Source organism: Melanostigma gelatinosum (genome assembly GCF_949748355.1).
Source record: "Melanostigma gelatinosum genome assembly, chromosome: 6".
NCBI classification, from domain to species: Eukaryota; Metazoa; Chordata; class Actinopteri; order Perciformes; family Zoarcidae; genus Melanostigma; species Melanostigma gelatinosum.
This window is the reverse complement of record NC_136639.1, coordinates 14233609-14247191: the sequence shown is the minus strand read 5'-3', so window position 1 is coordinate 14247191 and position 13583 is coordinate 14233609. Positions and strand designations below refer to the sequence as shown.

General features: G+C 41.9%; 1 protein-coding gene and 1 long non-coding RNA gene across 3 annotated transcripts; one reads left to right on the top strand and one right to left on the bottom strand.

Moving 5' to 3' along the window:
• Positions 1 to 5907: 5907 nt before the first annotated feature.
• Positions 5908 to 9636, bottom strand: wdr54 (WD repeat domain 54). Of its 2 annotated transcripts, none has more exons than XM_079270974.1 (9): positions 9007 to 9636; positions 8500 to 8562; positions 8217 to 8283; positions 7651 to 7725; positions 7438 to 7565; positions 7204 to 7304; positions 6769 to 6931; positions 6465 to 6539; positions 5908 to 6323 (listed from the first exon to the last, which is right to left on the bottom strand). In XM_079270974.1, exons 1-9 carry the CDS (start codon positions 9229 to 9231, stop codon positions 6192 to 6194), a joined length of 1029 nt encoding a protein of 342 aa, XP_079127100.1. In that variant the 5' UTR covers positions 9232 to 9636; the 3' UTR covers positions 5908 to 6191. The 2 variants fall into 2 exon arrangements, with proteins under 2 accessions (XP_079127100.1, XP_079127101.1); XM_079270975.1 differs by having other exon boundaries at positions 7651 to 7707.
• Positions 9007 to 11404, top strand: LOC306779174. Its single transcript, XR_013772096.1, has 4 exons — positions 9007 to 9136; positions 9908 to 10157; positions 10320 to 10526; positions 10621 to 11404. It is a non-coding gene; the product is annotated as an uncharacterized lncRNA (long non-coding RNA).
• The last annotated feature ends 2179 nt before the right edge of the window (positions 11405 to 13583 follow it).

The window sequence follows — 13583 nt, the reverse complement described above, 5'->3', positions numbered from 1 at the left end:
TCATGACCCCACCACATATGTGCATATGTTTAGAGACCTCAAAAAATCAGGGATTTGTGAAACGCGTTGTGTTGACTGAGGGGCCAAACTTTGTCAGTGTGGACAGAGATCAGATAAAAGCTGACATAACCCCAACCATGGGTTCATCCCTTAATCTGCCCATGCATCCATCCAACTCCATCAAGGGGTCCAGCCCTACGCCAGATCCCACACAGTTTTGGGCACTTGGCCTCCTTGGCCCACACTGCCGGCTGTCTGTGTCTCTCCTGGGTGTCACTTAGGTGCTATGAATAGACGGTGGCGTATGCTCGGTGTTGTCAGCTGGGCAGTTGCACGTGTGGCTCATGTCAGCACGGCCACAACTGGTGCCATTGCACCGACAGCACATTCGGGTCGCCATGGAAACAGGGACGAGCACAACTACCTCTGCCCTGACATCCATTGGTTTGTTTGTTTGTTTTCCAGGCTAACTCTGATCTTTCTCCCTCTCTCTCTCTCTATTTCTCACTGTCTTTCTTTCCCAATCTTCGTCCTGCTCCTTTTTTTTCCCTCTCTACCTTTCTTATTTCTTCGTGTCTTTTTTCTCTCTTTCTTTCTCTCTTTTTTTCTTTTTGATTTTTGTCTCCTGTTTACGTAACTTCTGACGCTCAGCAGGGAACGAGATGTTCGAGATTCTGTCCAGAGGGCTTTATATTCATAAGCTGTTAAAGTCTTGTAATTGTCGTTCTCATTACTCTAATGAAAAATACAGGAACACACCCCCTGATCATATTGCATTTATGCAAAGTCTGGGGCTTCCAGTCTCCTTTGGATACTGTGTGAAGTGCGTTTTTGAGTGTGTGTCTTGTTCACTTGTGCGTCAATGGCCAAAACAGGAGCTTCTTAAGGTCTTCCAAGTACATGAGGTCTGTCACGTCTCACTTCTCCTCTGACCTTCTCTCATCGCCAAACTTCTCTCTCTCTCCCTCTCCTTCCATCCACAGAGGCATGCGGTGTGGGAGCAACTGGCCTTCATGGAAGCGTGTGTGGGTCACTGCGTTTGTCAGGGAGGTCCGACAGCTTTCTCAGGACAAGTGAGCAGATTGCAGTGTTTGCGCTTCTGCTCCATTTACCTCACTGTGTCCTGGCCGGCAGGCAGGAGGCCAGATGGGTGGATGGGGCAGGTAGGCCATTCATTTAATGAAACAAAACCAAAGAGACAGGAGTTACTCAGCAGCTGCATCCTCGGCCCTGTATTGTGGTTTTGAAGTTTTAATTATCCTGACAGTGTGTGTGGCACAGAACCCTGCTTTCAAAATTTCACTGGTCCATATCAAAACAATGATAATCTTCCTTATATCCCTCCAGCTTTTCATGTTCTTTTTAAGCATCATGATTAAACATTTGACAATTTCGGCAAAAATCGTGTAACATCATACAGTCACCTCTCTAAATAATCTTCTGATCGGTGTTATCATAAAAGTTCATATTCATCTATTGAACTGTTATCTATAATAGGCAGATGAAGCAAAGCACAACAGTTCAATAGTCAGTCAGACAACAGTCAGAGGCAGCCTCGCTCTCTCATACACCATGAGAGAGCACTGTCACATGATACTCTGCACACTTTTCAAAGGAGTCCTCTATATCTCAGTCATGGGAGGCTTAAGTTCATGTCCAGTGAGCTTAGAAAGAAAACATAGTAACTAGTCATAATTAAGTCACAGTCAGTCAGTTAAAGTTTAAACCACTCTGAGTACCTCTATGTGTCATAAGGTTGTGAGTATGAGGGTGTGGGCACACATTTAATGTTGGTGTGTTGGTAGTGCATGCACCCCTCATGGTGAGTGACAGAGCAGCTGGGGAATGATGTGTTCCGAGCCTTTAATAACTAAATGCATTATAATCATCTTACCTAATGTATGCTATCTTTATTCTTGGAGTCAATAGAAAACATAGAATTCTAATAAAAAGCTGAACAAATACTATGTAACCAAGAAGGTGTTGATAATAATCAGAATCATGATAACAATGCGAAATACAAGCAGTTTATAGTTCCAAATTCTTAATATTAAAACAATATTATTGTGTAAGTAGAGATGGGGAAGTAACGTATGACGAGCCAGGGAACCACGGTGTCCAATAGTAAAAGGTCCCATCATGCATAGGGGTGGGAATGTATGGCATTGCCAGAAAAGAGCTGCTGAGTTAACATACCTCTGGCATGGAAAAGGTTTCCCAAACAACAATGAATGAAAAGCATGCAGTTGAACTCCAGCTTCCCTGACCATGATGACACAAGTCACACCGTCTCTTAAAGAAAGAATTTGACATTTGAATTAAGTAGATACATTTTTGTTTCTGCCTTGGACTGATGGAGCTTTGCTTGACTTGCAAGAACAAATGTTGCTTTGATTAATGAACTCCAATCCAACCACTAACACACATATGCACACACACACACACACACACACACACACACACACACACAGAGCTGAACTGAAGACCCTCTGTTGAAGCACAGCAGGTGCTTCATAAAACTGCCCTCTCTGTGGTGGTACTGTTAGGGTAACATCAAAACTCAACCGGTTTCTCAACCTTGACACTGAGATGATTAAAATGACTATTGGTTCCACATCTGTTCTTCATTGGTGCACCAGTAAACTCTGTATGACGTTTCTGCAGTGTTAGTTTGCCGAGGCTTTCTCCATGGCTGCCAATTACCAATGTTGTGTGCGCACTGAGGTGAATGCCAAGTTGGTCCACTCATAAAGCCTTTATTTCTCTTTCTCTCTTTTTCTTACTGACACACACACACACACACACTCATATGTGCCTGTGTAGAGAAGCATAGAACACATATAACCCAATGCCTGATGGAAATGTTTATGCATTTCAAATTCAGGTTGCGCCCCGAATTCATCTCTTTCATATTTACCCTATTAGCAGTCTCACTGACAGAGCACAATGATATGGGTTGCCAGGATGTTGCCGTTATTATTGCTGCAGCTCTATTTTAAGACTCAATAACTCTCACCCACACACTAGAGGTAATGGGAGGGGTGTTTATTTGCGAGAAATAGAGTGATGGGAATTAAAAGCAACCACATTATTATCAGTTTCATAAAGCAAAACAAATCTAGAAATTGACCATGCTGTTGCCTGATATTATATTTTTTCTACGTGGAAAAAAACCACAAAGCATGCCGGTCTAGGTTTGTCCTACAATTAGATATAATATTTTGATGAGAAACTCTCCTTTATTGAAAGAAGGCTGTGAAAACAAGTTATCCCAGATCTCTTTACAGTGTTATTACTAATCATATTATTACAATACTGTAAATATTTGGCAAAACTAAACACATACGCATGCACAAACATAAACACGCAATCATACACAGACACACTGATTCAAGTCTGAGAGCAGACTGACTTTATTTGGAAGACTGTCTCGAAAATGAGTCCATCATCATTTGAATGATGCCATCAGCACATTTGGCCACATACACACAAAGGCATAAACACACACAATAACACACACTCCAACGTCAGCACATCGACGTCGTTAGATAATCCAAACAGTGCCTAGTGCTAGGCAACCATCCCAGTGCAGATGGCAGGGTCTGATCATGTTTATTTCATTCTAATCTGATGCACTTAAGTCCCATTGCCTACCCATGCTGTCTAAATGACGTTACTGGGGATAAAGACGGGTTTGTGTGTGTGTGTGTGTGTGTGTGTGTGTCTGTCTGTCTGTCTGTCTGTCTGTCTGTCTGTCTGTCTGCCTGTCTGTCTGTCTGTCTGTCTGTCTGTCTGTCAGGCTGGATCAACTAATCGCTTCTGTAAAAGGTCAGTGTGCACTTAACTCTGTATTTACTTCCCATTTTTTAACAACTTAAATTACATAATAATACCAATCAGTCCTGGAGTCAAGGATGGCCTCATGTCCTCGATGTTGATTCTAAGCAATTCTGATGCAACAGTGTTATACTTCCACATCATTCCACACGGTTCATCAGAAGCCTCGTCTTGTCTAAACATGTTAGAAACCTAAAAATAAAAAATGAGTTAAATGTCAAAACTTTTAATTAATTTCAAATTAGTTTCAAGCCTTGACTTGTCTTCTCTTGAGCCGTGATTTTCAGACAAGATTTGGGATATGTGAGTCAGCACTGTATGTTAAGATATTCCCCCAAATCAGAAGCCCACATAAACAGGAAGGGTGGATTGTCCTGCCATGACATGTGTGGGTTTTCCATGGTACAGCCGTTTGATGCACTGAAGCTGTGGCTTCGGCGGTGGGTGGGTTGGCAAGGCCTAACTATAATATAGCAATAAAACAGAGCCAGACCAGTGCACTGCTATCAACCCATTTCTGTCATCGGTGCACGTTTGCACACTGGATGAGCTATCCAAGTCATCAGGCCACTTCAGTCACATTCCAATTATCATAATCACCATGATGTAATCACAAATATGTACACACCCTTCACTTGATCTTTTTAACCTGATATATTGCGCTGCATACCATTGGACTATGTCACTTGCATCGAATTCTTAAAGTATCTACATGTGAAAAAGATTATTGAGTGTAACTATCGTTGACTTCAAATATGACAAGATAGCCCCAATTAAAAACGAAATAAACAAAACTATGATTTTAACTTTTTTATGGTAAACAATATGTGAAAGCAGTTGCTTGAATCTGCGGCTCCCATTGGCTTAAGTTTCAGCTCATGTTTTTTTGTTTCCCTGCACGCACCTTTAATGATTTAATCACTAGTCTCATTGCTCCATGGTGTCGTTTTCGGCTGCAGCTGGCAGCTGTTTTCAGCAAAAAAGCTCAAAAAGTTCCCCCTATGCTACTTGCTCATGAAACATGGTGGAGAATTTAGCAGCTAAAGAGACAGATATTTCCCTCAGGAGTTGGTAGAGACCAACAACAGAGCTGAGAATGAAAATTGGACTTGCATTTACCAGGTGGCCAGAAAAACCAATGATCACTTGCAAATGTTATTTGACTGGTTTTGCACCTGTATGTCTATAGGTCTGTCAGTCAGCAGTGACCGTTTTTCAGGTCCGTCAGTATGTGGTACCCCCCTTGCTTCCCATTTCAGTGTGTTTAATATGGAAGATCAATTTATACAGCATGTCTATAGGAGCTGGTTTCCTGGTTGTCTCGTCAGAGAGCTGGTCTGTCTGTTGCAGCAGGCTGGAGGGGCTTCAGGCTCTTCATCCCCTGTGGTGAGGCTCCATCCCAGTAGGCTTAGCAACACAGACCTAGGCAGCTGCCACAACGCTGGATGGGCATGGGATAAATTGCTCTTCCTCCACCAGAATAATGAAGACACATTTAAACAAGCAGCCTGAAAGATATTCATGTTGTGGCGTTCACAAACACACCTACAGATACCTGCCACACCCACCAACACATATTGATGAAACTGGTGCTGATGGATGAATGGATGAGTTGCATAACCTGCCTTGTGTGTGGGTTCAAAACAGTCTTGTCAGTTGATGTTATGTGACCAGTGTTGACTGCAAACCAGAAAAGACTAGAACTCGGGGATTTAATACACGCTTGGCCCTAAACTGACAAACAGCACACAATTCATGCTGACCTGATCCTTCTTATCATGTCGTGATAAGGTGGGTCGGATTACAATACCTGCTCTCTGCAATTTTGACATGAGTGGTCTGTGTCTTGTGTTCGGCACACAGTATCCAACCAAAATGTGGAGTTTCTCAAATAGTCTGTCTTTAGCCTTTATCCACTCTGTCCTCTGGTGAAATCTGTTAACGCTGGCCTGTCACTGCCCTGCTCAAACATAATTGATCCACAGCCCCATCTATTGGTGCATTTGTGAAGTGAAGAATGACGACCCAGACACAGCTGCTTTGTTGATAAACTTTACTGCTACAGCTGCTTGAAACAACAATTATGTCAGAAGGAAAAATAGAATCATTTATAACTTTTTAAATCTACATTCTCATACATGTAAACATGTGTACGTATACTTTTTTCCTTTTGAAATATGTTGTTATATGCTAATCTCCTTCAAACCTTAGATACAGAGATAGAGACAGAAAGGCCGTGAAAACAATGTCTCTCGTAAAAAAGATTACATTAAATATCCTTTTCCTGTTGACCCTTCTCTCTGGATCATGATATCTTTCCAGAAACACAATATACAGAATTCACATTCACAGTCCTATGACTGTGTGAAATGGATAATCTCACTCAGGTCATAGCCTGTCACTGCAAAGGCATAACCATCGCCGTCACAGAACTTGGCGCCACAGATTTGCGTGTCCGTCACACACTCATTGTACAAATGGGCAATCTAAAAGGAAATGAGGAAAACACACAGTCAGGGTCACAGTGAGAGTAAGTGTAAGTTAAACCTGGAGGAACCCACCATAAATTGTGCCTTGATTCTGAACCTATTAAGAAAATAAATGTAGTATTCTGTTCATCCAGTTACCTCCACGCTGTGGCTCTCTGGGGTCATTGTCAGGTGCCACACCCTGACCAGCGAGTCCTCAGCAGCAGACAGCAGCTAAATCAAACGCAAAATCAATCATCAATGGCATGAGATATGCTCCAAAAAATGATTTGAAATACACTTAAATATACGTTAGAGCCAAATAAATAATAATAACTTATTATTGACTGGCTTTAGCTGGAAAATCTATGAATCCCTTCTTCGTGTCATCTGTGTTTGCCCCTTCAAATAATAAATGCCAACCCACTAGGCTTAAAAAATGAATGCGGTTGATACAACTCACCAGCCCAGAAAAAGGAGCAATGTCCAGTGAGTATATCCAGCGAGCGTGGGCGTTGACCTCAGCATGCAGGATTCCCGTCACTGCCTCATAGAGACGAATCTGGCCCGTGCCGTAACCTGCCACCACTGTACCTTTCCACAACTTCACAGATGAGCAGCTAATGCTGAGAGCAGTCAGGTAGATGGAGGATGATTGCCATCGGCGAATTAAGGGAAAAGATAATGGACATTAGATTAGAGCTAGGAGGGGAAATAATGACGCGAAAGACAGTGGAACGTTACATAATGTAGAGTAGATAAGTACAGCAACGCATGAAGAATAAGAGCAGTTTAAGATTGGTGATGACAGCGTTTCAAAATAGGTCGCTCTGTAAGTACTTTATTTTAGCTAAATCTAACATTGTACATCAAAACTATAATACAATCAACTTCTTACTCAAAGCCAGGGATATGGTTGAGTAACTTAAACTCCTCCCCAGACTGCCACACACACAGGTTGCCCCCATCATCTCCACTGACCAGATCAGCTATGCACACCTGAGGGGAGGGAGACAGCAACAGAGTGGATTATATATACATACATATATATATAGCTCACCCATATCAAAAAAGGTTGAAATAGACAGACAGCAGACAATGCATACACTGAATGAGCACACAAACGCCATACCTCGCCGCCACAGCATTCTGAAGCCATGTCAGTGATGGACTCCTTGTGCCCCTCCATGACATCCGACAAGGTAATATTACTGCCTTTACTGGGAACATCAAATACTAGAATTGCACCAGTTGAAAGGCCTAGAGAGAGAGAAAGCGTCATGGACTGTCGAGTTTTGCCCTTTATTTTGAATATACGTAAAAATGTATTCCACTCACTACTTACCCACACATATATAACTCTCACACACTGCTGATATTCCTCGAGCAAACACGGCTTGAGCTGGGACACAAAGGAGTTCTGTGAGTGCAATAGATTCGGTATGAAACTCTTGAATAATACGTTTCTCTCGCACACAAATGAGTGATCGCACAAATATGCATATATATGTGCGTAAATGTGCAGGCAAAAAAAGCCAGCAGAGTAAATCTGACAAAACAAAAACATTTTGTTCACGTCTACAATGTCTTCACACCCACTTGTGATTATGTAGGTATAATAATGTAGGTGTAGATGCCTGAAAATAATTGATTTCATTGTAATAATCAGGTCCTCCCACTGTTTTAGTCATGTTTGTGTTATGAGGATGGATCAACAACACTGACATGTTTCTGGGGACAAGAGAGTATACTTGTGTCATAATCTATTGTATCTTATCACACTGTATCGTATGTTATTGTGTTGCTTTATATAATGTATTGATTCTTTTCAAAGTTGTCATGGAAGTAATTGAGACAGGACACATTTGCGTGTCTACATTTGCAGCAAATCCATTCCATATGGAACTTTACCTGTAGTTGTTTCTGGAGTATCGAGGGCATGCCAGTACACCATGATGGAGCCATCAGATTCATACATCTAAAACAATGGATTTATATCATATCAAAGTAAAACATGCATTATTTATTTTGCTCTGGTTCACATTTAAAAAAACAGTCAATGACACAGTCCAGAGACACAGGCTTGATACAACCACAGCCACTATAAGTATACAAGTTGCAGAAGTAGCAGTGCTTCCTGCAAATGTGGAGACTGCTGATGACTGCAGAGAAGAGCAGATAAACAAAAACTCACCTGGATGCCTTTCTGAGAGGTCACCACCAGCAGATCACGAGAGGGCAGCGCACAAAAAGCAGCCTGTTACAAGAAAACACAGGATTTCTATATTGTTATGATGCAGAGAAATGCATATAGAGTAAAAGACAAAACAACACGATGTTGACATTATTCATTGTATATGTGCCAGCAACCTAAAGAAGATGGATAACGTTTGCTTTCTTAACTCTGTGATATGGTACTTTTATTGTTTTAGCACTGTATTCTATGGATTATACAGTGACTATGACTATGTGCTGACTTTTGCTTACTTCCAAGGAAGAGTGTCTGCATAATATCTTTGGGTGACAGAATGTAGCCACTGACTTCACATGAATTGTTTATCTCAATGTATAACTTTCTTATGGCACTATGTTTAAATGGGTCATAATACACACTTTTTGATCTTGTTAGAGACTTGTGAAAGTTCCTCTCGTCGCTGTGCAAAATGAAGAACACACTGCACACGTTTCACTGTGGCCTGACCTGCGTGATGAGAGACGTGCTCGTGGCGACATTGGGCTCTTTGGACTGCAGCTGACGGTGGGAATAGTTGAGGCCGTCCCACGACGCGCTGACCATGTTGACCACGTTGGCATGGACCACCGTGAAGTAGGTGAGGCGCCGAGGGGCGATGCGTAGCACGCCGAGGTTGTTGTACAGCGCCGAGGCGCTGTTTTTCATCTGGATGCTCTTCTCTTTGTGATACATCGAGCTATCTTCACTTAGCTGCACGGTTAGTTGCAATGACAATAGGGAATATGGTGTTGGTGTCACCACTCTCAAGAGTCTGGTTAAATAAGATTAGCAATGTAACTAATTAAAACCACGTAACGTAACGATTAGTGCAATGTTCGCAGCAAGCTAGCGCAACATATGTATGTTAGCGAGAAGCCAACTGCAATAACGTAGCGTTTGTGTGACAAAGTGCACACGCTCCTGCTTCAGACTACATAACAAGCGTCCCAGCAGCCATTGGCGCTGTCATAATCGACCATTGCTTCTATACAGTTCACGGGAACGAAGCAGTGTTCTAGCTCTTGTTAGCAACGAGATTACCTCCGCGTCGTCCGCAGCCATAGAGCCAACGCCACTTCTACGTAAGACGTCATACTTGTGTCCTCGGTTGCCGCGCAACCGTAGACTACACGGAAAACAACGGTACGAAGAAGAAGACTGTTTGGTAAAATTTTAATTTTAGTAGTGGATTTAGTCTGTGCCTCTCAGATATTGTGCCTCATACATCATTTATTGTTTGTATTCTGAAAGGAATTACTGTTAGCACGAGGACTGTGGTTGTTTCATGTTAAATAGTTTATTGTTTCACACTTAATACATCAACGTCCTTGTCACCCATGTTTTGTTTACTTTTTATATTTCAAACCAGCCTCTGAACCAAGATGTCACGTCCTGCAGATAAGTTCCAAGCTGGCAAGAAAAGTCGTAGGTCTGTAAAAAGGAACACACCTCCAATACCAGACCTGGAAGTGGAGGATATTATCCCTGGTTGCTTAACTCGGGCCCAATGGACAGACACGTTGATCCGGGAGGATGCAGATGAGGCAGTGGGGGAGACCATGGATGATCTGATGAGCAAGCTCATGGAGGGTTGTTTCAAAGTGGACATTGAGAGAGAGGTAAAACTGAAAAGATTATTTTTATTCCACTTCAATGTGAATATCATCTCACTGATTGACATGCGTGGAGAGACCGATACAATGATTTATCTTGATGTCATTCATTTCAACCACACATAATATTTGTACAACATGCATGATGTTCATGTCTTTGCCCTCAAGGTAGTACCTTTCACCGTATCCTGGGCCAAAAGCTACCTCACAGAGACTCTAGAGCGGAAAATCACGTGCCTAGATAGAGGGGAAGGACCCGAGGAAATATCTAAAACAGAAGACTCCGAGCCTATGCCAACATTTTCAGATGCCTGGCTTCAAGGATGTGTGCCTGTTGTAAATGCTACTCCTCGACCTCACCCCGCCTCACAACAGGTACTCTTAATTTGACTCTTCTGCAAGTCTCTTTAGATTTCAACCAAGAGGTTATCTGTATCTATATCTATATGTCTGTATTTGTTTCTAACAGGATGATGACATTGGTCAGGTCCCAGTACCTGCCACACCCACCAACACATATTGACGAAACTGGTGCTGATGGAAACAATGTCTCGAAACAATGTCTTGGCCTTTCATTGAAGGCCTCACGTCACTCCCATTATTAAAAGGTTTCTACTGGCAATAGGATAGTGAATGTTGCTCGACCACCACGATTACTAGACACACATGCACGTACACACACGCATACTTATACAGTCCAAATAGATTCATATTTGAGCAAAGTTCATACCCAACTTTGTGTTGTTATGTAATCTCAGTGTCCCTGTCATTTCGGACCTCATATTGACAGTTTAGTCAAGAATTTGACATTTGAATGAAGTAGATCCATTTTTGTTTGGACTGATGGAGCTTTGCTTGACTTGCAAGAACAAATGTTGCTTTGATTAATGAACTCCAATCCAACCACTAACACACATATGCACACACACACACACACACACACACACACACACCAGAGCTGAACTGAAGACCCTCTGTTGAAGCACAGCAGGTGCTTCATAAAACTGCCCTCTCTGTGGTGGTACTGTTAGGGTAACATCAAAACTCAACCGGTTTCTCAACCTTGACACTGAGATGATTAAAATGACTATTGGTTCCATATCTGTTCTTCATTGGTGCACCAGTAAACTCTGTATGACGTTTCTGCAGTGTTAGTTTGCCGAGGCTTTCTCCATGGCTGCCAATTACCAATGTTGTGTGCGCACTGAGGTGAATGCCAAGTTGGTCCACTCATAAAGCCTTTATTTCTCTTTCTCTCTTTTTCTTACTGACACACACACACACACACACACTCCTATGTGTCTGTGTAGAGAAGCATAGAACACATATAACCCAATGCCTGATGGAAATATTTATGCATTTCAAATTGAGGTTGCGCCCCGAAGACGCCCATTCATCTCTTTCATATTTACCCTATTAGCAGTCTCACTGACAGAGTACAATGATATGGGTTGCCAGGATGTTGCCGTTATTATTGCTGCAGCTCTATTTTAAGACTCAATAACTCTCACCCACACACTAGAGGTAATGGGAGGGGTGTTTATTTGCGAGAAATAGAGTGATGGGAATTAAAAGCAACCACATTATTATCAGTTTCATAAAGCAAAAGAAATCTAGAAATTGACCATGCTGTTGCCTGATATTATATTTTTTCTACGTGGAAAAAAACCACAAAGCATGCCGGTCTAGGTTTGTCCTACAATTAGATATAATATTTTGATGAGAAACTCTCCTTTATTGAAAGAAGGCTGTGAAAACAAGTTATCCCAGATCTCTTTACAGTGTTATTACTAATCATATTATTACAATACTGTAAATATTTGGCAAAACTAAACACATACGCATGCACAAACATAAACCCAACCACTAACACACATAGGCAATCTAAAAGGAAATGAGGAAAACACACAGTCAGGGTCACAGTGAGAGTAAGTGTAAGTTAAACCTGGAGGAACCCACCATAAATTGTGCCTTGATTCTGAACCTACCAAGTGGATTATCCAAACCAGAACCAAGATATAACAAGCAGCAAACTGAGTGGACAGTAGCCTCACAGAAGCAACTAACCAGCTCCAAGGATCAGCCAACAAAGTTTCAGAGGGGAAATGCGGCAGATGTCTGGCTGAAGACTGGTGTACTCTGGGCCTCTGAGGCTGGACACAATGGTTTTGGCCAAGGGTGTTTCTCTCTTGGATTCTCAGGCAGTTGAAATACACCCTCTCAAAAGCAACCCTCCTACCAAGTCAACCAAGCTGAGGCTGATACGAAGTGATGTTGCCGTGCCACTGCTTCCAGTTGATCAGGTTACCACAGGTCCACCGCCTCAAGTCACCCCTTTGTTTCAGACCAAGAACTGTGACAATGGATTATAAAATGTAGTGACAACACAACTGTCGCTGAATTTAGAGCAGAATTAGCCATAATAATAAGAGATAATTATAGAATATAGGAAAAGAAAGCCTAGATAAGCCTCCCACAACATATTGCAAACAGAGTTTGATAGAAGTTCCTCAAATAAAAACTACAACACTGTGAAACAAGGACATTTGATTATGGACTAAGACTAAATTAATATTAAGTCTATGTGCTTGTCATATTCAAAGCTCAACACTAACTGTGAGGCCAAATCATGTTTTGGCCTAGGGGAAGCCAACCCAAGGGGGACAAGTATAACCCCCTATCCTACCTGAGGAAACGCCTCTTTAACCTGCCTGTGACAGGAACCTTGGGAGAAGGATGACTTATGAAGGCACAGCGCAACAAGAAAGGGATCTCCAATGTGCCATGGAAGCTAAAAGGCAACACAGAAAGGAGAGGATGACCATCAAAACTGCTCCTCCACCCACGAATACCACATATGTCACGACTGCCCACATTTCAACAGAACCCTGTGGATCCAAGATTGGCCAAGACCCACAAATAATCCATCTCAGTAACAGGATGACAGTCATACTCGACTGTGAGTGATTGCCCACGATGATGATTTTACAAATACATTTTCTGTGCCTCCATATTGTAGATGTAGTCAGTTCATTACTGTAGGTATGCTTCAATGATAGGTGTTTCTATTATTTGGTCTACCCCATTTATATCAATGAGGGTAGGCTAAATAACGGAAATACCTCTGTGTATAATGCAATAAAGTTCAACAACATCACCGACTACATCCTCCAAAATGATTCTAGTTGAATCAACACTTCCAACTAAATCCTAACATAACTTTCATGAAGAGACAATTTATTGCAGGGCTACTGTATCAACAGACTGTATGCACACAGCAATACTAATCTGCAGCTGCTGCAAACAACTGGCAAAGATGTGTCGTGATTTGAATTAAAAATAGCAATACAAACTGAAAATGATGATGATGGATTTGTTTTATAGCGAGCATTCATAAATAAACGTGTTTTTTTTACTGCATGAGCATTTTTT